The 24080-nt window shown below is 43.0% G+C and overlaps 1 protein-coding gene across 1 annotated transcript; it reads left to right on the forward strand.

Moving 5' to 3' along the window:
* Window positions 1-120: 120 nt before the first annotated feature.
* RTF1 (RTF1 homolog, Paf1/RNA polymerase II complex component) lies at window positions 121-23847 on the forward strand. The gene is given in 19 exon segments (XM_033145604.1): window positions 121-177; window positions 179-370; window positions 8142-8252; window positions 8443-8590; window positions 9847-10048; window positions 11504-11618; window positions 12270-12381; window positions 13189-13324; window positions 13840-14017; window positions 14925-15007; window positions 15689-15776; window positions 15858-15965; window positions 16779-16856; window positions 17226-17347; window positions 17640-17697; window positions 19069-19146; window positions 20154-20249; window positions 20466-20577; window positions 21208-23847. Coding segments are annotated over 19 exon segments (2166 nt in total). The 5' UTR covers window positions 121-135; the 3' UTR covers window positions 21315-23847.
* Window positions 23848-24080: the final 233 nt, after the last annotated feature.

Raw genomic sequence — 24080 nt, forward strand, 5'->3', positions numbered from 1 at the left:
CCTCTTTGTTCCACCACAACGCCCGCCCCCTCTCTCCCCGTTCCGACTGGCCACTGGCCCGCCGCTCCACGGCCCCGCCCCCATTCGGCGCCAGGCCCTTAGCCCCGCCCCGGAAGGCGGGGCGTCGCATGGCGCATGCTCGGTGCCCTTTGTGTCCCGGGCTCGCTAGCTGGCGGGCGAGCGGCTGGCTCTGCAAAGGCCCGGCCGCTCCGAGTGTCTCGCCGCTCGCGCCTGCGGGGCCCGCCGTGAGGAGCAGCGGCAGCAGCAGCAGCAGAGCGCCGCCAGCACCACCATGGTGAAGAAGCGGAAAGGCCGGGTCCTCGTTGACTCCGACACCGAGGACAGCGGCAGCGAGGAGAACCTGGACCAGGTGGGTGAGCCGAGCCGAGCTGGGCCCAGGGCTTCTCTCCGCGCCCGCCGCCGCCGCCGGGCTCGCTGTCCGTGGGCGGCTGAGGGGAGCCTTCGGGTCTCCGTCCCTCAGCGTCTGCGGGAGCGACGGCTTCGGCACCTCGGGGAGGGGCAGAGCGGGGCTCGCGTGTGGGGGGCGATGGCGGGAGGGCTCTAGGCACCAAACGTGGGTGAGGAGGAGGCGCAAGGGGGGCGTGGAGCGGGTAGGTGCAGGGCTCCCTCGGAAGCAGGCAGTTCGCTGAGGTGCCCTGGAGTAGGAAATAATATCTTAAGGGTAAGGGGTTTTGTTGTTGTTTTTTTCCTCGTTAGTGACGGGGCGGACCCCTCCGCCAAGGTGGTGGGATGGGCAGGCAACGATGCATCTTCTGCCTGTAGCTCGGGGGTGACTAGCCTTTGGTCCCCCCGGTGTTGCTGAATTCCTGTCAGCCCCAGCCAGCGGTCAGGGGCAGTGATGGTTTTAGTCCAGCATCATCTGGACTAGCCATTGGCTAGCCACCCCCTACTATAGGTTGGGCTCCCACTTGAATAGGACTCCTTTGAAACTCAATGGTACTTGATGATTTGAGGGATGGGGAATAGGTAGCCTACTGGTTTCCGAACCTCTTGCAACAAATCCGTCTTAGTTCCTGTTGCCTGTCACTGTCCCCCTGCATTGTCAGTGGTTCCCAGAGTGAGTGGTTTAGTTCTGACATGTAGCCAGGCAGATGGAGAATTCTGCATAAGGTCTCCCTTAACTTTCCAAGCTTCACAGTCTTCTGTGTTTCATGTTCAGGCTTCCACAGCAAGATCCCTTTTGCCAGATTCTCTCCTTTCTGTGTCTCTTATAATTTTACTAGTCCCCATCCCCCCTTGGATACTTCAGCTCTGCTAATAAACATAATATCCATTTTCTCTGGCTTTTGCAGGGTGCAATCATTTCTGCTTTCTTTAGAGTGCTGGGGTCTGTCTTCCTCTCTAGAGGTTTCTGGAACCTGAACATTTAATGTCTCTTTTCTATGTGTCTTGGTGTACGCAAAGTGCATGGATTGTGAAAAACAAGCACACCAATACAACTTCATTTCTTGGTCAGTAGGGCAGTGGTTTCAGCAGCAAAGCTGCAAATTCTATTTTCTGTAAAAGGCAGACCAAAAATTGAACAGGGTACAGAATAGGAGGACACACCCAGTCTTTTTGTTTCTATCTTCTATTAAGATAATAATAAATAAAAGGGGTGTTCTGTTGCTATTGAGCCCCTGCTTGGAAAGATCCTTTTGTGACCTGCACTCAGGTTGGAGCCATAGAATTAGTCTTGTCGCTCAGAATATATTCTTTTGTCTTCCTTATGGCGTCCCAGAAGATCAAGGAATAGCAAATTATTCTGGACCTGCAATTCCTGCCACATGCAGGAAGGTCAGAATATAGATGCTGAGGTTAATTGTGAAAGAAATTCAAGCAAGGATTTTCATGACATTAGTTAATCTCATGGAAGCCTTCTGCATTTCCTAATCTCTGGAGCAGTGGGGTTCATGTCTGCCTAGATCTAAAAACCTGTTGATCATATCTCCTTTGATACTTCAGACCAAAAGAGATGTAGCCATCACAATTTCATTCCTGGAGGAGCACAATAAATGCTTCAACTGAAGGTCCCAACAAACATAAGTTTTTCTGACGCAGACTTGGTCAGATAAGATTTACACTTCCAAATGGGTGATCCTGTCAAGGAGATTGTTGCCTCTCATGCTCCTTGTCCAGCTACAGGCTTCCATTATTGCTCCCTTTGGCTTAGTCTCCTGCCCTGTTTCAAACTTAGATGCAACAGTGGGCTCTCACTCTCAGCAGAATATGTGTAAGGAGTTACTCCTAGTCAGCCTCCATCTTCTGTCAGCCAGTTCTGTGTTCCAGTTGATCACAAGCCCGTTGTTGTGTTGCCGCCTTCTAGACCTCTCATGGATGAGCCACATGAAGAAGAGCCTCAGATGATGAGCACAGAGTCCGAATCAGTTCATATGACAAGAGGCAATCTTGAGTTATTGCAGTACTGAGCCGTATAAGGCTTTATAGATCAAAACCAGCACTTTGAGGCAGATGAAGATGATGGATTTTGCAGAACTGGCGAAGCTGACAGGAAAAATCTGAAACCAGCATGATCAAGTATTCCAAAAGGACTGGAGTAAATTTATATGATATTTGAAAGATTATTGTAAGCAATTAACATCACTAGCAGGGTCGTCTGAAGACTTGTAATGAGAAATTTTCTACCTTTCTATATTTATTTAAATTTTGAGTCATTTTGTAATGAGTACATTTAGAATTGGAAAATGTACAAAATGCAATGATATAAAGGTTAATTTTGATAACCATGAGGCGGGAGGGAAGGAAGTTGATGGCTCTAAGAGCCAGGGTGGTAATGTGGAATATAATTAAATGGAAAATAAATTATACACACACACCAGCACTTTGTATTGGGCCAGGAAACTAATTAGTAGTCAGTACAGTCGGTGGCGCTGTGGGTTAAACCACAGAGTCTAGGGCTTGCCGATCAGAAGGTCGGCGGTTCGAATCCCTGTGATGGGGTGAGCTCCCGTTGCTCGGTCCCAGCTCCTGCCCACCTAGCAGCTCGGAAGCACATCAAAGTGCAAGTAGATAAATAGGGACCACTCCGCCGGGAAGGTAAACGCCGTTTTCGTGCACTGCTCTGGTTCGCCAGAAGCGGCTTAGTCATGCTGGCCACATGACCCGGAAGCTGTCTGCGGACAAATGCCAGCTCCCTTGGCCTATAGAGCCAGATGAGCGCCGCAACCCCAAAGATGGACACAACTGGACCTAATGGTCAGAGGCCCCTTTACCTTTACCTTACGGTCAGGCAGGATCGGTGTAATATGCTCAAACTGTCTTCCCCCAGTGAGCAACCAAGCCACTGAATTCTGCACCAACGGAAGTTTCTGAACCGTCTTCAGAGGCAGCTCCATGTATAGCACATTGCAGTAATTAATTTAGAGGTTACCAGAGCATAGATGACAGAAGTTAGGCTATCCCTGTCCAGATAGGGGCGCAGCTGGGGCACCAGCCAAAGCTGATGGAAGACAACTGTGCAGAAGGGTTGTTCTTATATACAATTGTGCAGTTTCCCACAGTGGTTTCACGTCCTTCTGAACATGTATTTCTTTGTCTTCATTTCTGTTCTTGTTGGAGTACTCGTTTAAATGTTTTTCCCCCCTAGTGATAACTACCATAGTCAAGTCTAACAGTTGATAGGGGCATTTAACTTCTTCTTATTTGGGCCTTGCCATCTACTACAAGAAGATTTACTTAACCCCTTTACTGCCTTTTGACCAGAAGAGCACTTCACAGTAAGCCCAACTTTCCATTCTTGGCCATTAACAATTGGAGAATACTGTAGTACAGTGGTACCTTGTACTCGAACAGCTTGGCTCCTGAACAAATCGGCTCTGGTTTGCAAACGTTTTTTTGGAAGTTGAATGTCTGACATGGCTTCTGTGGGTTCCGATTGAGTGCAGGAAGCTCTTGCAGCCGATCAGAAGCCACTCCTTGGTTTTCAAACCATTTCGGGAGTTGAACGGACTCCCAGAATGGATTAAGTTCGAGAACCAAGGTACCACTGTATGAGTAGAGTGTTTACACCTTACATGATTACTGAAGCTGGGTGCTAAATTGCTTCAAAACCTTCAGCCTACTTGAACAGATAAGGCCACGAACATCTGAATTAACACCATGTAAAGCACTCATCCTTGAATTCATTGGAAATGTACCCTAGGTGTATACACTTAAGCTCTTTGCTTAAACCCAAATAGTTAATATTAGGATTATAGGTGGCTTGGGAAGCTGGAAAGGACATTCTTAACGAAAATGTGGCCTTTATTGTACTGTAAATATTAATATCAGGTTTGCTGGCGAAGGTGTAAAGTTGAGACACATAGTTTTTAATAGAGATGCACATTTGGAAATACATTTGGGTGCCTTGTGCCAATTTGTAAGCAAAACTGCACAGATGTTGTTGTCTGTGTGTAATGCAGTCATCTGATTAGCCATGGAAAGGAATAGCTGGTGGCAGTAGAGAGAGCTAAGGTGAAGAAATTGAGAGGAGGCAAAGATTGGATATCTGGAAGTAGGAGTGGAGAACCTAGTAGACTGAAAACTACTATTACTACTACTAATTATAATAATAATAGAATTTTTCTTTTTTCAATATTTTTTTGTATAGAGACTGATTTTGAACCTGATACCTGTGAGCAGATTTTTCATCAATTCCTCCTGTGAAAAACTGTTCCAGAGGGTTGGAGCATCTCTCCTTCCTTTTCTCCACTGGAATTGTCTGGTGGCTCTCAATGCCTTCCATAAATAGGAGGAGCCCTTCTATTTATGGAAGGAATGTTGTGGATCCAATATACTGATTTTAACATCTCTAGGAAGCTGTAGCTAGTGAGGAAACATATGATATGGTTATTAAAAAAAAACCCAGAATTTGGTGAGAAGGATCAAACACACAATAAATATTGCTTGATTTTGGTAATCAACATTTTTGGGCTTATCTGTTTTTTTGTATAGGCAGTACTGCTTTTTAGCATTTTTGTTATATAAAACAGTGCCTAAGCATTTTTGCTGTCCAGTGACTGCTCATTTGTGCACAAGCCCGACATGGCATTCAGCATATAGTTTGGGTGCTTTTATTCTAATTTAAATAGCAATTGTGGGGGCAGATTGGCGTTTTGGTGGTGGGGTATATTTTTCAACACATTCCTGTGGTGCAATCCTGCTGAAAATGCCCCTTCTCTGGCTGCTTCTTTACATCTGGTGGGAAGCTGCCATTGGCATCAATATGTAGTCTGACAGCTGTTACTTTGAAAACAACAGCATGCAGCACCACGTGCTTCTGGTTTTCTTTCAGAGGAAAGGGAGAACTTTTATTTATTCATTGAGAAGTGCTCTTTTCCATGCCAAAATTATCACTGTGCTGTTTATGTTTGGGGAAATGTGTATGCAAATAAAGGATTGTGATGTTAACCTTCCAAGCGCTTAATTAATATAAGCCAACGTATCATATTTTGGGGTTAGGTACTTCCCGCTCTAGCGGGAAGGTAAACAGCGTTTCCGTGCGCTGCTCTGGTTCGCCAGAAGCGGCTTAGTCATGCTGGCCACATGGCCCGGAAGCTGTATGCCTGCTCCCTCGGCCAATAAAGCAAGATGAGCGCTGCAACCCCAGAGTCGTCCGTGACTGGACCTAATGGTCAGGGGTCCCTTTACCTTTACTGTTGGTAGCTTAAATCTAGCATTTAAAAGAGAAATTATGATTTTACTACCAAGTGCTAGAACTTTGTGGGTAATGATGAAACTCCAATATTATCTCACTTCCATTTTGCTCACTTCTATAGTTGCTTGAAAACTGGGTCCTTCTAAACTATAAGAATTCACAGTACAATTCATATGGTAGAAGTTGGCACAAACAGAGTGAGTAATGGATAGACCAATATTAGCCAGAAGAAAATGTGAAGCATCTTTCCTTAGCAGGGGAAATGTCAAAACCTTATGAAGGATTTTCCTTCTTGCATATTGGTACAGTCTTGCTAAGACAGTGGTCCAGTTAAGATATTTTTCTACCTGGTTTTTCAGACCATGGTTTAGCAATTGGGAGCACACCACAGCATTGCAGACTTATTTGCCCACTCCCACCTACATTCTTCCACCCTCGCAAGTGTTTACAATGATTTGCCCAGAATAATTTGTTTGAGAGCAATTAATGGTTCATGGTGACTGTAGTTTAGAGGTCACAGAAAACTCTTAAGTTATCACTAACCAGGAAAGGGAGGGGGGAGAAAGTGTATGAGCCCAGGAAAGGGGGACAAGCATAGCATGACATCTGAACCAAGCCTCTTTGATAATTAAAACACATACTTTACGTAGCAGGTTCTACTGAAAATTCAATGCATGTTTTTCACTTCCTGTTTTTTAAAAATAGCAAACTCACTGATACTTAGAAATCCATCTTCCCTGTAGTGTGCCTTGTTCACTGGAGTACTCCCAGTGGTTGAAATTGGGATGGCTGGAAGGTTTACTTTACACCTCTGGCCTCCTGTTTCAGCCACTGGCCTAGTTAGCATGTCACACTAAGCCACACCACAGCTTAGTGGCGGGCCTTGGAGCAGAGATTGCAGCTGCTTTGCTTTCCTGTGGCTGAATTAAGTTGCGATTTGGCATAGCGTGTTGTCAGGCATACTTTTTTTTCTCTCTCCCCCAAAAAACCTATCAATTAACCACAGGACGGCTCATAGTTAGCCTGGAGAGCTAAACCATGAGCCTGGGTTTAGATGACATGCTAAATCAAACCAGGGCTTAGCTCAGCACAGCATCAGAATGACCAGGAAGGACCAAAACTGCCTGTCTCATCTCCTAGAGCCCAAACACCTATGTGAACTAGGCCATTGGGATATGTTACATGTATGAAGTAAGTTGTACTTAGGGGAGCACTCCAATAAGCAAATGTTCTAATGTGACTCATGGGTGTGCTTTAGAATGTCTAAGGCAGGTGCTACAACACACTGCCTGAGGACTAAATGTGGCCCCTGATGCCTTTTTAGGTAGCCCTTGGCAACACTTTATGCCCCCCACAGCCCTCACACTGCCTTTCTAAAGCCAGGTAAGCTGGGTTTGGGGAAAGAAGTGTGAGGGCTCTGACAGGGTCCTAGAGTCCTCCGTCCTCCTTTCCAAAACCTTGTTAGTGCTTTCCCAGCTTTGGAAAAGGCTCTAGGACCCTGCCAGATCCTTGCACTTCCTTCCCAAAGTCTGGCACCCTGATGACAAGGCAGAATGTGGTCTGTGGGTTCCGTGTCAAAGTATTCTAGTAGCCCACTTGGTATGAAGTTGGACCATCCTGGTCTAGGGACTTGGATTCATGTGTAATATATTTTGTAATGGGTCCACCTGTTTGCATTTATTATATTGACTTTTTATGTATTAAAAGTGGACTGCAACAATTCTGTCAAATTGGAAGTCAAATGCATACACTTAAATTCACCAAATAACCCAGAGCCACAAATGGAGCACAGCGTAAGAAGCATGTGATTCTTTAAAACTTTTCTGAAATAACATTTTTACACATTTCCTAGAAGTTTGTATGGTCAGGCACCCATGGACTTTACTTAGGAAGGCGTTCAGAAGAGCTGGTTCGCAAAAGAGAAAGTCATGCTTGTATGCATGCGAAGTTTGTTTTTTAATGGTTTGTACAGCAGGGACATGGGTGGCGCTGTGGTCTAAACCATAGAGCCTAGGGCTTGCCGATCAGAAGGTTGGCGGTTCGAATCCCCGCGACGGGGTGAGCTCCCTTTGCTCGATCCCTGCCCCTGCCAACCTAGCAGTTCGAAAGCACGTAGATAAAGTGCAAGTAGATAAATAGGTATCGCTCCAGCGGGAAGGTAAACGGCGTTTCCGTGCGCTGCTCTGGTTCACCAGAAGTGGCTTAGTCATGCTGGCCACATGACCCGGAAGCTGTACGCCGGGTCCTTCGGCCAATAATGTGAGATGAGCGCAGCAGCCCTAGAGTCGTTCGCGACTGGACCTAATGGTCAGGGGTCCCTTTACCTTTACAGCAGATTACACAGTGTGATAACACTGCTATTTTAAGGGACAGCATATTTGAAAAATTGATGGGGTTGATGGAGAAGTGTTATTGTGAAAATTGTGTCTCTAATAGGGTTAGTCTTTTCATTTTAAAGGTAACAGTATATTTATTCTTCTACCAGGAGCTCCTATCACTTGCCAAACGGAAACGTGGTGACTCTGAGGAAAAAGAAGCACCTGCTAGTAAGCCTACAGCATCTTCAGATTCTGAGACTTCAGACAGCGATGTAGAGGTAATCTTTTCTACAAGAATAAGTGGATTGCATCAAATCAGTGTGGATTCTGCAATATACATCTGTATTATAATCTGGGCTTCTCTTGTAGTTTGTCCTATCTCCTGTAAAATTAACTTGTCACAGTTGTGATTTTTTGAGAAAGCCTCAGCCTTGCCACATGATTCTCTTCATTTCTCCTGTGATACAGTGGACAGTCGGAGGTTCTAAAAACAAAAAGAAAGTGAAAACTGGGAAAGCAGAGAAAAAAGGAGCCATGAAGAAACAGATGAACAAAGCAGCCTCATCAGGCAGCTCTGATAAAGAAAGCTCAGCAGAGAGCTCAGCACCTGAAGAAGGTAAGAGGATGCACCATGTCGGTAATGTGGATGGTTTTCTTTAGGCACTCATTTTCTGTTGGGCTTAGATTGTTTTTCCAGGTCAGATTATTTTTATATTTGCAGTAGGCTATGTTGAAGTACTAAAAGCATATGTAAATCACCGGTGTGCTTGTTGAATGTTTCCTATCACTCTAGATATTTAGATGTAAAGGGCAAGAAAGGGACAATGGTTTAAGCCTTCTGTAATAAGATACCAGTCATTTTATTTTCCTGGTCTGTTCTAATCATTTCTTCCTCCCTCTGCAAATCTGGTGTGGGATTCATCTAATGCAAGCATAGGCAAACTCGGCACTCCAGATGTTTTGGGACTACAACTACCATCATCCCTAGCCACTGGTCCTGTTAGCTAGGGATGATGGGAGTTGTAGTCTCAAAACATCTGGAGGGCCAATATTGCCTATGCCTCATCTAATGAGTCTCATTAGCGGAAGCCCTGTGCAAGGATTGGGAGAACCTCCAGAACAGTGTGCAGAGGGGGGCAATATTACATTCCTCCCCTAGTGTATTGGACCATTCTTGTGATTGTCTGAGCTATATGCTAATAGTAATCAGCTGCTTGCTATTGTGTATGAGGCCGCTCCTTTATTCTGTGCACTGGAGGTGAGAAAGCTGTGATCCTTCAGGTCTTGTTGGACTCCCATCAGCCTCAAACAGTAGGATTAGTGGTCAGAGTTGACAAGTTTTTCTTTCCCTTAAGTAATGTGTTTCATTTACCATTGCTGTAGCCTGCTTTGAACCCTTGGAGTAGAACGAATAATACATCTGAATGTGGCTTTGGTATTCTCAGTATTGTAATCTTTCTGACATTCTTAGACCTTTGGGCTGTACCTGTACTTTTTGCCTAAAAGTAACATTCTTTTACAATCTTGCAACTCCATCCTATGCAGAGGCCCACATACTCTATTAATTTTACTTTATTAAGGAGTAACAAAAGATATAATGTGCATGTATTTTCTCCTAGCATAGTCAAGGTTTGTTAGTGATACTTGCTACTTTGTCACAGGTATGTGTTCATTTTTGTGCCACCAGTGTACATGGCATGCTCCAAAGTAGTAAAGGAAAAGACAGGTACCTGCCTGAGGAGCTTAGAATACAAAGTTAGATGGTGATGGGGAGAAGGGGAAGCAATAATAACAATAAATGTATGCAGACAAATGTCCTTGGTCTTTATCTGGAGTTCTGCAGCAGAGTGGATTCTTTCTGTTTTGTTTCAGGTGAAGTATCTGACTCTGAAAGCAATAGCTCTTGTTCCAGCTCAGACTCTGATTCATCTTCAGAAGATGAGTTCACTGATGGCTATGGGGAGGACCTCATGGGTGATGAAGAGGACAGAGCTCGGCTAGAACAGATGACAGAAAAGGAGAGGGAGCAGGAGTTGTTTAATCGGATAGAGAAGAGAGAGGTTCTAAAGAGGAGGTGAGGTTTATGATTAAAGGCTAACTTAAATAACAATTTCAGTGCCCTCTACATATGCAACACACACCCTCATGTCCGTATTTCTAGTAAGCTTGCTAGTTTTCATTTTGGTCAATGCCTACTTGTGCTCAGTATTGGTAGGATACCTGCAAATCATTTCCCAGCTGCCTTTTGGTTTGGTTTCCAAAAAAAAAAAAAGGACAGAAATGGAGTTAATGCAGATTACAAAATTATCCTTTGCAGGGTGCACGAAATTGTCAGAATGTGTTGTTTTTGTTTCCTACCTGTATTAGATATAGATACACACTACACATGCATAAACATATAAAAACACAAACACATAGTGTCATACCACCAGATCTCCAACCTACTGAAAATTAAATACAGGAAGATGATAGAAAAAATTACACAGCCCTCAATAAAAGTGCTTTTCAATTCTGTTTAAAACAATTATATTTAAATGCATTTAGAGATAATCTGCTTTTGCTAGGAAAAGTAGAAAACTAATTCTACCTGTTTCAGGCCCAACTTCTGACTCTCGAAAAATCAAATAGTCACTTTCTGTAGTTTGCACAGCATAGGTCCTGCCCCCCAGGCTGTTCTTACTGTCTAGTATGGAACCTAGCAGAACAGAACGTTTCAGTTGCAGCATGCCATGCAAATCATTTGCAGAATTTCATTTGCAGCTGTTCAGATTTCAGTTTCAAGCAAAATCCTGGTCAGATAAAGCTTGCAATTTCTAGGCATAACCAAACAACTTTTGTTCTCACCATGCTAAATCTGACTGCAGGACTGAGCTTCTGATGTATACAGTTCAAATTCAGTAGGTCCTGAACTTAACTTGGTTGTTAGTTTGGTGGATGGCTCTGTCTGAACTCTTCCCACTAGAGTAGTCATGCTTTAAAGCGATCAATCCCATCAACTCAAAAACTTAGGCTCACCTGACAGCTTCTAGATCTGGTATTTTGCTTTGAAACTGAGCAACAAGTCACCTGATTTTGCCAGTAATTTGACTAGTCTGTAACAGTAATGGGTGGACATGTTTTTCACCCACCTTTAGTGTAACCATTACAGTCTATTTTTGCCTATAATTATCTTGCTTTAGAGCAGTGATGGGAAGCCACTATTCAGATTCACCCCATAATTGGAGCTGGGAGAGTGAAGTGGTGATGGTAAAAAAAAAAGGCTGTTGAAAGAGACAAAAGATATGTCCCTCTGCATCCAGCTCCTGCCTCAACCACTTTTGGGCTTTAGTAACTGCCATCTAGCCCCCCCACACACCCCAATCTATGCTGCTGTCCCCCAGGAAATTGAATTGTTGGCATACAAAAATGGCTTCCCATCCCTACTTTAAGAGTTTTTCATCTATTATAATATTTCATCCTCCCTTGACTTCTAATGATGTGTGAAAGTGACTGCAGGTTCTTACTCATTTTTCCCTTGCTTCGAGCCCAGGTTTGAAATAAAAAAGAAATTAAAGACAGCAAAAAAGAAAGAAAAGAAAGAGAAAAAGAAGAAGCAAGAAGAAGAACAGGAGAAGAAAAAACTCACCCAGATCCAGGAATCCCAGGTAAGGACATAGCAAGCTCACTTTACCAGGTGATAACAAATGCCTAAAACCAGGTGTTTGTGATGGGAAATCACTCAGATGCTTGTGATGTGAAATCACACAGATTCCAGTTCATCATGCACCTTCATCCTAACCAAACCAAATTAAATAATGGTCTCAATGAAAACTGAACAGGAGCAATGTATTTTTGTCTTGTCTTCCATTATTCCTTATATAGGTAGCAGTCCTTTGGTAAACCATTTCTAGGAAGTACCTGTATTGTAATGTTGTAGCAAAAAGAAGACCCTTAATGGCACTATAAAGGCTAACAGATTTATAATCAGTAGATCTGAGGTGCCACTGGACTCCATTTTTGGAAAATCATGTAATCACTTTCTGTTGTGCCAGTGTGACCAATAACAGAGCTACAGTAGATTGTCTGCAGTTCTGGATGACATATTTGCATGCAGAATATGGTCTGTTTTTATGCCCTCTTCTTCAGATAAGTTAATGAAGTGGTACAGAATAAAACCTTTTTTAGAATAAATTCCAGGCCAGCTTTAAATCATTACAAACCAAATTTTGCAAATAGTCCAGAAGACTTCAAAACATTGTAAAGAGAAGCGATGTGGATGAAAGTGTATGTAAAGAGGTGGCTATGTGTTTTCATAGGTAATGTCACACAACAAAGAGCGACGGTCAAAGCGAGATGAAAAATTGGATAAGAAATCCCAAGCCATGGAAGAACTGAAAGCAGAAAGGGAGAAAAGGAAGAACAGAACAGGTTAGTTCAAAAGCCTATGAAAAGGATCTATTGTGGAGTACATTTCCAGTTAAAGAATGTGCGTGCTCCTTGATGCCCAAGGACTACACTCTTTAGAGAGCCTTGATTTCATTTAACTAACTGTGGCGGGAGGCACAGTTCATTGCTACCATATTCCCACAAATTTCCTGATTACTTTTTATTCAATGACTTTACATGCCTTTAAGGGCATATCTTAACAGTATGTTCATAGTAAGTGATAGACTTATGCCCTCAATATCAGGCATAGGCAAACTCGGCCCTCCAGATGTTTTGGGACTACAGTATGTCCTAATAACAGCTCCTTAATAGTGTCTCATCAGAAGGTGCACAGATGGCAATATATCTACCATCTGTGCTCTGGTATCCACCAGAGTTCAGAGTGTGTACACATTTTACTAATTCAGAATTCATATAAGGAGACATGCAAATTGCCAGTGCACATGTACTAATTTTTGTATGATTGTGTTGAAGAGCTGCCCATGTAAATCTAACATGTAATTTATTTCTAAGGTTTATATCCAAGGTACATAATGAAGTAAGATGTGGTAGATGAATAGCAATCTCCTTTACTCAGATGCAGTAATCAGTAAAGCTTAATTTGAGCCAAAAAGAATTCAGCCATGCTTAGCCCTGGAACTCAGCTTGGAAGAAAAAAAAATGTGAATAAGGCTAACAGCATAGGCTCCCTTGAGGCAATACCTGGTTAGAGCCTTACTTATTTTAACTAAAAGAGTCTCTGGTCAAGGAAACTGAACAGAAAAGAATTATGTCAATTTTCCTTTGTAGCTGAGTTGCTTTTAAAGAAGCAGCCATTAAAAACGAGTGAAGTTTACTCAGATGATGAAGAGGAAGAAGAAGATGATAAATCTAGTGAGAAAACTGATCGTTCATCCAGATCTTCATCTTCGGATGAGGAGGAAGAGTAAGTACTGCTTGAGGGCAGTGAATAAAGTTGTATACCTTTCATAGTATTCTGTGTGGGCTATGCTTGTTTTCATCTTATGAGAGCCAGTGTGCTGTAGTAGTTAGAATGACTGTCTGGGACTGGGGAAGCCCACTTTCGATATTTCAGGAACACTGGGTAACCTTTGGCCATTCACTACCTGTCAGCCCATTCTACCTCACAAAATTGTTGTGGGGATCAAATGGAAGACAGGAGAACGATTTGCACCACCTTGAACCCTTTAGTGTAAAGGTGAGATAACTGGCTTTCACTTGCTTGTTTTCCCAATAATCAACTCCCCCCCCCCCAATCCATTTTTAAAGAACCAGTTAAAATATTTTACTGCAAGGGCTTTGCTGAAGTTTTGTTTAAAGTGAAGGGTTCCACCACTGCAAAAATAAAAAAAATGAGAACCACTGTGTTAATGTGTGGATTTTGTTACCTGAGTGTGGCACTCTCATTCTGTTTGAATATTTCCTCCTGTGTCATGCTAGGAAAGAAGAAATCCCTCCTAAATCACAGCCAGTGTCCTTGCCTGAAGAACTGAATCGGGTTCGATTATCTCGACACAAACTAGAGCGATGGTGTCACATGCCTTTCTTTGCCAAGACGGTCACTGGCTGCTTTGTGCGCATTGGCATAGGAAACCACAATAGCAAACCAGTTTACAGAGTGAGTATGAAACAAAATAAAAAAATTCCTTCCAGTAGCACCTTAGAGACCAACTCAGTGAGTATATCCTTGATTAAACCTAATTCCTGTTGACACCAGAAGCAGCAAGACACTGTACAACTATATGGTGAAGGGAAAGCGGGTAATTACACAACACAATATTAGTTATGAAACCCTTTTACTTATCCCACCTTACTGTCCTCTTTTTCTTAATAAATACCAAGATTAATAGAATCCCTTGTTTAACCAGTGGAACAGACAACACTGGCAGAATGCATTCCCTGCTACAGCTCTCTGTGCACCCCAGAATCTGTTTCAAAAGGTTGAGAGACCCTCCGGAGCAGATGTGGGGAGGTACCAAGGGAGTACAGCAGTGAGGAGAGGAAGGGGAATTTTTCTTGTAGAAATAGAGGTCCACTGTTGTGAAATTAGCTGCCACCTGTTACGTTGGGTCCAAATTTAACCATTTGCCAACAGAAGGTTTTTGATTCCACAGAAGAATGCAGCTGATAACAATGCAAATGAGTATTTTTGCATACCCTGGTGCTCTGGACCATCCTCCAACCTGCAGAGGGAAGGGGGATTCAGCAAAAGTCCTCATCTCCGTTCCATTGGTGGGAGAATCTTCTGAGCAGAACTTCTAAGGGAATACATGCACCACTAAGAACAATTCTTGATCCAAGCCATTGTAATTTAAATGTTGCTATTATACTTCATTTATGAGATAAGGCCTTATTGCTTCAGAAACGGAGAACACCATTGAAGATGTGCCAGTAGGCATGGCATTTTGTTCCAGCTCCATCTAGATGCTCCTTAAGTCTGTCTCCTCTTGACTCCTTTCCCCCTCCGTTAGAAAAAGTATGTATGGAAGTACTGATCCTTTTTCACTTTATCTTTATTTATATAGGTGGCAGAAATAACAGGTGTTGTAGAAACTGCAAAGGTTTATCAGCTTGGAGGTACCAGGACAAACAAAGGGTTGCAGTTAAGGTAAGACCTACTCCATCATTTTGAGAGAGTGGTATATCAGAGGTGAATGCCAGAATACTTTTATCCTTGAGTAGTAGGAAGCTGATAAATTGCTGTCAGGGGATTGAGCACAGAGGGGTTTATCCAACAAAGTTGTTCCATTTGCACAAGAACTTCCTCTTGCACAACAGAATTCACAGGACGCTCCCACTGAAGGATGGAGGGGAGGCAATTTTTGCCTATTCCTTCTTTCCCCTGTGCTCTTTGAAAGACTTTTCCAGAGGCTTCAGGGACCCTCAAAGGGTGTGGGAGATGGCTTAAGGAGCAAAAGGGAAATCTGTGAAAATTGGTTCCTCCATCAGGACCTTCTGCTGGATTTCAGGCCTTCCCAATATTTTCCTTAGAGATAGGAAAAAAATGGAGCGTCCAAACAAACATTTGAGTGAAACTGAGTGGATGTATGCTATGTTATTCATACCAACGTTTCCCCCTTCACCGTTGCTATCAAGTTTATAATGTGCCTTCCTGTAGCAAAGACAGAGTTGGTCAAAAAAAAGAAAAAGACAGAGTTGGCGTAACATAGTCACTATACAGAGGTATAGTTAGTAGCCAGGTATAAATGCACTTTATATATGTCTCCTGCTGCCCTGCCCTCTGGAAGGTGCTGAGGAACGATGGCTCCTGTTTTCCTTCTCTGTGCAGGCATGGCAGTGACCAGCGTGTGTTCCGCTTAGAATTTGTCTCCAATCAAGAATTCACAGAGAGCGAGTTCATGAAGTGGAAGGAAGCTGTAAGTGTCTCCATTTTTCCAAACAGGAGTGTTGAATGGTGAATGAAGTACTCTGACGCTGTTTCTCTTCTTAACATCTAGATGTTTTCTGCTGGGATGCAGCTACCCACACTAGATGAGATAAACAAGAAGGACGTGTCTATCAAAGAAGCCCTCAACTATAAATTCAATGACCAGGACATTGAGGAGGTAAATGAAGAAAATGTACTTTTGAGCTGAACCCATACAATTGAAGGTTCACAATGGAAAGGTAGGTGAGCTCTTAGATGTTCTCAGGTGCCAGATTCTAGTTCTGTAAAGATAAGATGGGTTAGACTTCCTGTTTGTGTTGCGAAAGACATCGTATTGGAAAAGACTGTTTATATCGGGAATGGGAAACCTGTGGCCGCCCAGATTTTGTTGGACTCACATCAGCCCAAAACAACAGCACCAGTGGTCAGGGATGATGCAAGTTGTAGCCCAAAAATGTCTGGAGGTCTATGGATTTCCTATCTCTGGTTCTTATCCTATTTTAGTGTTGTTTGCATATCACAGTTACTCTACTTAGTTCAGATTTGCAAAAGTTAGATCACAGCAGAAGTAGGACTTGTATTCTGCTGTGAGTAAGGTACTAAATACTAGGGTTGTAGGGGAGGAGGAGAGGTGGGTTGTTGTTTTTTAGCATCTGCCCACAGGAGAAATTAGCTGTGCTCTGCAATACTTACCACCCGTAATCATGTAACAACAAGGATAGACTGCAGTTACTCTTGATAGATTATTGTGGGCTAGTGGACAGTCAGCCAGTGTGTTAACATGATGGAATAAATTTTAAAATGCTTCTTTACTATTCTTGTACCATGTAAATACAGGCTAGGAACAAAAATTTCAGCAGTGAGTGATATAGGACTGTAGCCTGGCTTGTCAGGGCTTGAATAGAGTGAGCTAGAGCAGCTTTTTTGTAACTAACCATCAGTTAGCCCACCTTTCATAATGCCCCCCCCCCCGCCCCTTGTGCATTTGTAGATTGTAAAAGAGAAAGAAAGGTTCCGGAAAGCACCACCAAACTATGCCATGAAGAAAACACAGCTACTAAAAGAGAAGGTAAAATATTGTGACACTGGGAAATGGCCCCTAAAATAATTTCTTTCAAGATTAAGGCCGCCTTGAGTGCTGGCCTTTTCAATATGTTTCAGTAATATTGCTTAGCTTGTTTCCTGAGGGGGAACCTTTATTGCTGAGAATCCTCTGTAAAGATTGACACAACTTGTTCAGATTTGATAAGTGCACTAACTGTTGCTTCTCTTGCCTTGAGTCAGATCCCTGTTGATCCTGAAGTATAATATATTCTTAAGAAAGAAAGCACGTAACCGGTTGAACTAACAACATAATAACCTCATGTTTTTTAATCAATTCACATAGCTGGTGCTACGGCAATGGTTCATTCCTAACAAATAATTATTTTTATTAAAGGCCATGGCAGAAGACATGGGAGATCAGGACAGAGCAAAACAGATCCAAGACCAGCTTAATGAGTTAGAAGAGAGAGCAGAGGCCTTGGATCGCCAGCGAACGAAAAATATTTCAGCCATCAGGTTGGTACCTCATACTTAATAACTGACAAGGGAACAGAAAACCAGCAATACTGCTTTTGTGACCAGTATTGGTCACTGCTCTTATCTCAGAGTGATCTTGTTAATTTTCCATCTGGACAGAATCTGCCACTTTTCAGGGTTCAGAATTTATCTCTCATTTCTGCCATTTCAAAAAGAAATAGAAAGTGACTCCTAGAAAAACAGCTTGTTGAGACCCTGAATTTCAGACTTCCTTTCTAATATGTGAGGTAAGTGAAATACATGCACCTTTTCTTTTTCTTTCGTTTTGCAGTTACATCAATCAGAGGAATAGAGAATGGAACATTGTGGAATCTGAAAAGGCTCTAGTGGTGAGTGATGTTGATAGTGCAAAGAAGGCAAAATATATTGTCATGGGAAAGGTGGCTCTCTGAACTCTGCTGCTTTTTACGACGACGTATAATTTTCTGGACAGCCAAACCATATTGCCATTCAGTATCAAGCAATAACATGCAACTGTACTTGAGTGGCACTGTTGTGATAAAGTAACTTAAAGCCTGCCTGCTGAAAAGGTCCAGTCCATTTACCAAAGCAGGAGCATGAGAAAAATAGCATTTGCTGGAGGCTGACTTACCCTGTCAAACTAAATGATGAAAGGGCTACAGCAACCATTGGCTTTTAATGCCACTATATAACTGCGGTATGAAACTGTCTCAACCAGGAAAGCTTTATGATTGTTAAGAGCCTAGGGTAGGGGAAAACCTATTGGAAGAAGACAAGGGAAATGTTTAGCACTCTAGTTTGTAGTTGCACCCTCCATAGGTGTCAGGGAACTGTCCCCATTCTCCCCGGTGCAATGCAGGGTGGTGGAAGGGGGCTCTCGGGATGCTACAGAAAGCCCCGGCCCCACCTGACCAGCAGCACTTCTTCCTCTAGCCGGGGAAACAGTGACGTCTCCAGCGGGGAGGGGCAGGCAGTTCCAGGCCTTCAGAGCAAAGGCTCTGGGGATGCTGGAGAGACCCTGCACTCCCCTTGCTCAGCGGGCGTGGAAGGAGGTACGCCATTTCCGGCGCCCCAAATGCGTAAAGGGGTGAAACATAGGGAAGGGGGGTGGATATTTGGGATTCCGAAATTCTTTGTTGGGGTCCCAGCCAGAAGTGGCCACTCCCGGATTCTGCGTGTGACTGATACAGACATGTACTTGTAGCTCTGCACTGTAAATAGTATGCAAATAAACCTGTTAAAACACAGGTTGGAGTCTTGCCTGGTTACTCGCGAGAAACCACCCCACGGACCTTACAATAGGCATGTTTTCTCACCCTTCCTAATCCTGTCTTGCATATTTACGCATATATGGTAAACAAGGAAGAAAATGTTTTTCCCAACATACTCACTTGGGACTCCTACATATGGAAGGTGTCTTCCACTTGTTCTTAAACCTTCCATTTGTGAATTGCTCAAGCAGCATCGGCACCTGCAGTCCTACTTTAGCTTTCTGATAAGTTGTGGGGTGGACAAATTGTTCTCATTATGAACCTAAGAGGAGCCCTGCTGGATCTGACTAAAGGCCCACCTAGTCCAGTATCCTGTTTTCTAGCAGCCAAAAACATGCCTGTGAGTTCCCCACAAGTAGGACACAGAGACAATAGCCCTCTCCTTGTTTCCGAGGAGCTGCATTTGGAGATATGCTGAGGAAAGCACAAGGCAAAACAGGACTGCATATTTCATATTTCCCTCTGCAGGCTGAAAGCCACAGTATGAAAAACCAGCAGATGGATCCCTTTACTCGGCGGCAGTGTAAGCCCACAATAGTCTCCAACGTAAGTAAAATGCAGAGAATTGACAGCAATCGAGAGCAGGGCAAGCTATTCACATATGGAGGGAGTGTGTGTGTGTAGTATCTAGATGCTGCAACATAAAGTGTGGACCACTGAAAACGTATCTAGAAGAAGGCAGCACTGTAGTCTCGCCCACTGCACAGGAGAACAGTATATTCATTTCCTGTTTCAGCAGAGTACGGTAAAGGTAAAGGGACCCCTGACCATTAGGTCCAGCCGTGTCTGACTCTGGGGTTGCGGTGCTCATCTCACTTTACTGGCCAAGGGAGCCGGCGTACAGCTTCCGGGTCATGTGGCCAGCATGACAAAGCTGCTTCTGGCGAACCAGAGTAGTACACGGAAACGCCTTTTACCTTCCCACCGAAGCGGTCCCTATTTATCTACTTGCACTTTGACATGCTTTCGAACTGCTAGGTTGGCAGGAGCAGGGACCGAGCAATGGGAGCTCACCCCATTGCGGGGATTTGAACCGCCGACCTTCTGATCAGCAAGCCCTAGGCTCTGTGGTTTAACCCACAGCGTGCAAATCCAATTTTATAGCTGAAGCAGAGTATTTCTGTCATGCATGGAAAATCACTGAAACCATTTGGAAAGATAGTGTATACATTTCTAACTATATGTTTATTGAGTTGTGGGGTGTGGGTACACGGGATATATTAAGGTTTGGGATTCAGCTAATGAGTCCTCTCAGTGGAAGCCCTGCTCAGAGACTTCCATTTGTGGGGTGGACAAATTGTTTTCCCCTCCCTCTGTGCACACCCCACCCCCTGAACTTTGTTTTGGGAGGTCGGGAAAAACCCCCATAACAGTGTTGAGGAATGAGGTTTGTTCCATTTGGCAAGCTAAAATGCTTGTGCTGATTAGAAGAGTATTACCTTTAATTCCTCCCTTTATATACATACTTGTTTCTGTATGAAGAGAGAAATGTTAACCTATAAATGGTCAAGTCCATTGTTCAACCTGACATTAAATTTCTTCCTTTGTCACAGTCTAGAGATCCTGCTGTCCAAGCTGCTATTCTTGCCCAACTTAATGCAAAATACGGATCGGGTGTATTGCCAGATGCTCCAAAGGATATGAGCAAGGCAAGTTCCCTCAACCTTTTGCTGTTGCATATGCTTCTATCATGTAATCCTTACCTTTGGGATTGCCATCATGTGAAATACTAACATTTTAAACCTCAAGCTGCGTCTAAGAATAGAATGGGGTCTACAATGGAACCTTTCAGACACTATAGCCAATAAGGCATGGTTGGGCAACCTTCTGTCTTACTTGATATTAAAAGATGTCTCTTGTTTCAGAGTCAGGGAAAAGACAAAGATATGAATTCAAAAACTGCCAGTGACCTCTCAGAGGATCTCTTCAAAGTGCATGATTTTGATGTGAAGATTGATCTCCAGGTTCCCAGCTCAGGTAGGTGTGCCTGTCCCTCAGGGAATGAAAGGTAAAGGTGGTAGAAAAGGAAAAGAGTTTTAGGTGCCACCTTGCAATCAATAGATAGATAGATAGATAGATAGATAGATAGGGTGGTTTTTTTCAGAAATCCAAAGCATGCAAATGGAAAATACACAAACTTTGTGCATCCCAGCAGCCATAACTTTGAAAAAGTGAGCTTCTGTTAGCAGAGCTGTTCTTTTTCTGGTTAATGTAGCTTAAAGAACTAGAAACATCAAAAAGTGCAGCTTCTATTTCAACTAAGGAGCTGGTTTAAAGTTGAGAGAAGCCACCATTGGTATGGTGTCAACACTGCCCCCATAGATCCTGCTGGATTTACTGCTTTTCTTTGCCGCTGCATCTGAGAAGGGGGTCTGCTGTACTGTAGGAACTGGAAGTTTCTTAGGTCTGTCTTCTGCTCAGTGTCTTGGGGGCAGACAGAACTCTTTCTTTTGCTTACATTACACTGCTGGCACCACATTAATAATCATGACTATCCTCTGTAGAAAGCTTGCAGAGTTAATGCACTACCTTGAGCCTGATTGTTTGAAGAGAGCCATGCACCTTGCTGAGTTACACACCTAGTATGTGTGCCTTATTTCCCAACAGAGTCCAAAACACTGGCTATCACCTCCAAGGCTCCCCCAGCAAAAGATGGCGCCCCCCGGCGATCACTGAACCTGGAGGACTACAAGAAAAGGCGGGGGCTTATTTGAGCAACCCCCACTCTCTGCTGCTTCTGATCCTGCATGCTACATGATATCCTGCCCTTTATTTTCTTCCCTCCCTCTTCAGTTTGCCCTTCGGGGTTGGAGCAGCAACAGAGCTGGGAAGAGACTCTTTAAAATTGCCAGCCATCTGTAATATAAATCATTGACTCTTTACTGTATAGACCTCCATTTCTTGCCCTTTTCTGCCACCCACAAATATGGATCCATGCTATTTTTAGTTTTGTTTTGTTTGTTAATACAGCTATTTGGAGTTGGCTGTATGTATTCAGTGTTAACCTGGAGTCTGGATTTCTGCAGGAATCTATTGGTGGCAGAAGCAGTGTTAGCACTTGGCTGTCTCAACCACCACAAGCAAGGAAAATTAAACCATGGCACAAGACCTCTTGTGAAGGTCGCCTGCACTTTTTTCCTCGTCTTCTCTCCCTTTGCTCCTAGCTGTGGAGAAGGGTATATTTACGAACTGGTTTAGGTTGAAAGTGTACATTTTTGTGGGGGTGGGTGGGTTGTGTGAATTTTTTCCAAATAGTTTTTTTAAAAATCGATTTTCACCTGCAGTAAATTTGTATCTGTCATGGTTCTTTAAATCTGTCTTGAATTTCTACCAGCTACATTTTAGCATCCAAAACAGCAGGGGCAATTTAATAAATGTGATTTTATTTTATTATTTTATTATTTTTTACGAACAGGGAGCCTGGCTGACAATAGCTGTGTACGCTATTCCACACTGTTCCTTCACACAGACTTAGAAAAAACCCTTCCCTCGTCTTCTCCCCAGTCACTGTCTTTGTAAAGCAGTAGTACATGTGCCCTTGAATTTCTTGCTACAGGTAGGTGGGGCAGTTTTATCGTTCCTGGCTGCTACTTGGATCTCTTCCCCACCCACTCCCAAAATCCCACAACAAACCATGTAACCTTTTGATCTTTCATTTTGCACCCTTACCAAATTGCCTTTTCTAGCCAGAAATTCTTTTTTTCCCCATTTGCCTCCCATTTTTATTATATTTTTAATTTTAATCTTGTTCTGCAGAATGGAAAGCGTACAGTAAAAAATTGAAAATATAAGAGGGCAGTTAATTTGACCTATATGTAACTGGTACAACGTGTGCAGCTGAACTCCAGCACAAGGATTGTATGTATGGAATGTCTGAATAGGAAAAAGATGACTGCTTGATAATCACTCAGGTGTAAAGATCGAAGTGTAAATAAATGACATTTTATCAAAGAGCTCTTCAAAATGAACTACCATGGATTATACTGAACTAGGACTGTGCATACATTGATGAACGTTAGTGATCTGTCGGATCATGCCAGTGCCAGTGCTGGAAAAGTGCCCTAAATAAGGATGCTTTCCTGACGCTGGATTAAAAGGAGAAATCCAAACACACGTGAAGCATTCTTAAGCAGGCCCAGAAAATGTTTGCTCACATCACAATAGAAGTTTGAGTTGTGGCTGTGATCTGGGGGATCCTTATTGATGCTTTAATCTATTCTTTGATTCCTTATTTAAGATTAGGGAGACACACACCTGTGTAAAACCTGATGAAATGAAGAGGAGGAACACACACAGTCCTCCTCCCAAAGTGGTTCTCGTCAAGTTGTGTAAACTTAGTGACTTTATTTACTACATAGTTCATAGCTTCGCAGACTATTGTGTAAATATGTAATCATTCTGTTTTTCTGCCTTTTTTCTAGCTACTTTTCTCAAGCGCTTGTGGACTCTTTTATTGACATACATGCTTCTAACTTTTTTTTAAAAAGTGGATTTCTAGAATCTGCCAATGTATGTTTGGGGAGCCATCATGATATGCTATGTAGATATGCATCTCTATCACTCAGATTTCTTTGTCAGCAACATTATCCATAGTAGCCAGTCTCCCTGATACCAACATTTCTGATGTAGAGAGATAGTAAGTCCAAAACTCTTTAACAGAGTTCTGATTGCCCACCAATATTTGCAAAGCTATGGCATAGGAGCAAGGAAAGAGCCAGAAAATGTTAAACTAACATTCTTATGATCCCTCCTAATTATCATGGCAGTCTGCAGCAGAAATGCACTTCCTGACGTTGGGCTTCATAATCAGAGTACGGAAGGCCTCCCTAAGTTGTAAATAATGCATCAGTTTATCCTTTCCAATTGGGTTACAGGAGTTGATCAAATAAAACACTGTGGAACTTTTAGGACACAAGTGAATGAGGTCGCCATCCTCATGTATCCCCTCCTTACCAAACTTAGAAGAGGTTCTCCTTTCACACAGGTAATGGACGCTTCCTTGTCACTTTGTGTTTTTTCACTTGAGAATAATGCATTGAGGGAGTAATATTTTTTCTGGGATAGCTATGGAACTAATTGTGTATGAAGGTGTAATGTTTTCTCCTCTTTTAAGTGCATGTGACAGTGAGTGGCGACAACACAGGCTCATTGGGAGGGATGGGTTTATTTGCTTTAATTCATTGTCTCAGCAGCATTCGTTACAAATGTATAGACTTCTATAAATAAACTTTGGTTGGTTTTAATAAAGCTGCTCATGTTTCATCCTTTGCTGTAAGGTGCTCGGCAGACCTCGAGCCACACAACTCAGGAGTCTAGACTACTCGTCATATAGTTACCACAAAGCTTTTCAAATCCACTTTGAGCTTTGTCTCCGGTTGAGTATAAAAGAAATCATTGTGCTACTTCTGAGGTTATTTTGACAGAGAGCAATTAAGATTAGATGGAAAGGCTTGCTTAAAGTTCAGTTTTGTTTCAGAAGC

This window comes from Lacerta agilis, chromosome 1 (assembly GCF_009819535.1).
Source record: "Lacerta agilis isolate rLacAgi1 chromosome 1, rLacAgi1.pri, whole genome shotgun sequence".
Lineage (NCBI taxonomy): Eukaryota > Metazoa > Chordata > Lepidosauria > Squamata > Lacertidae > Lacerta > Lacerta agilis.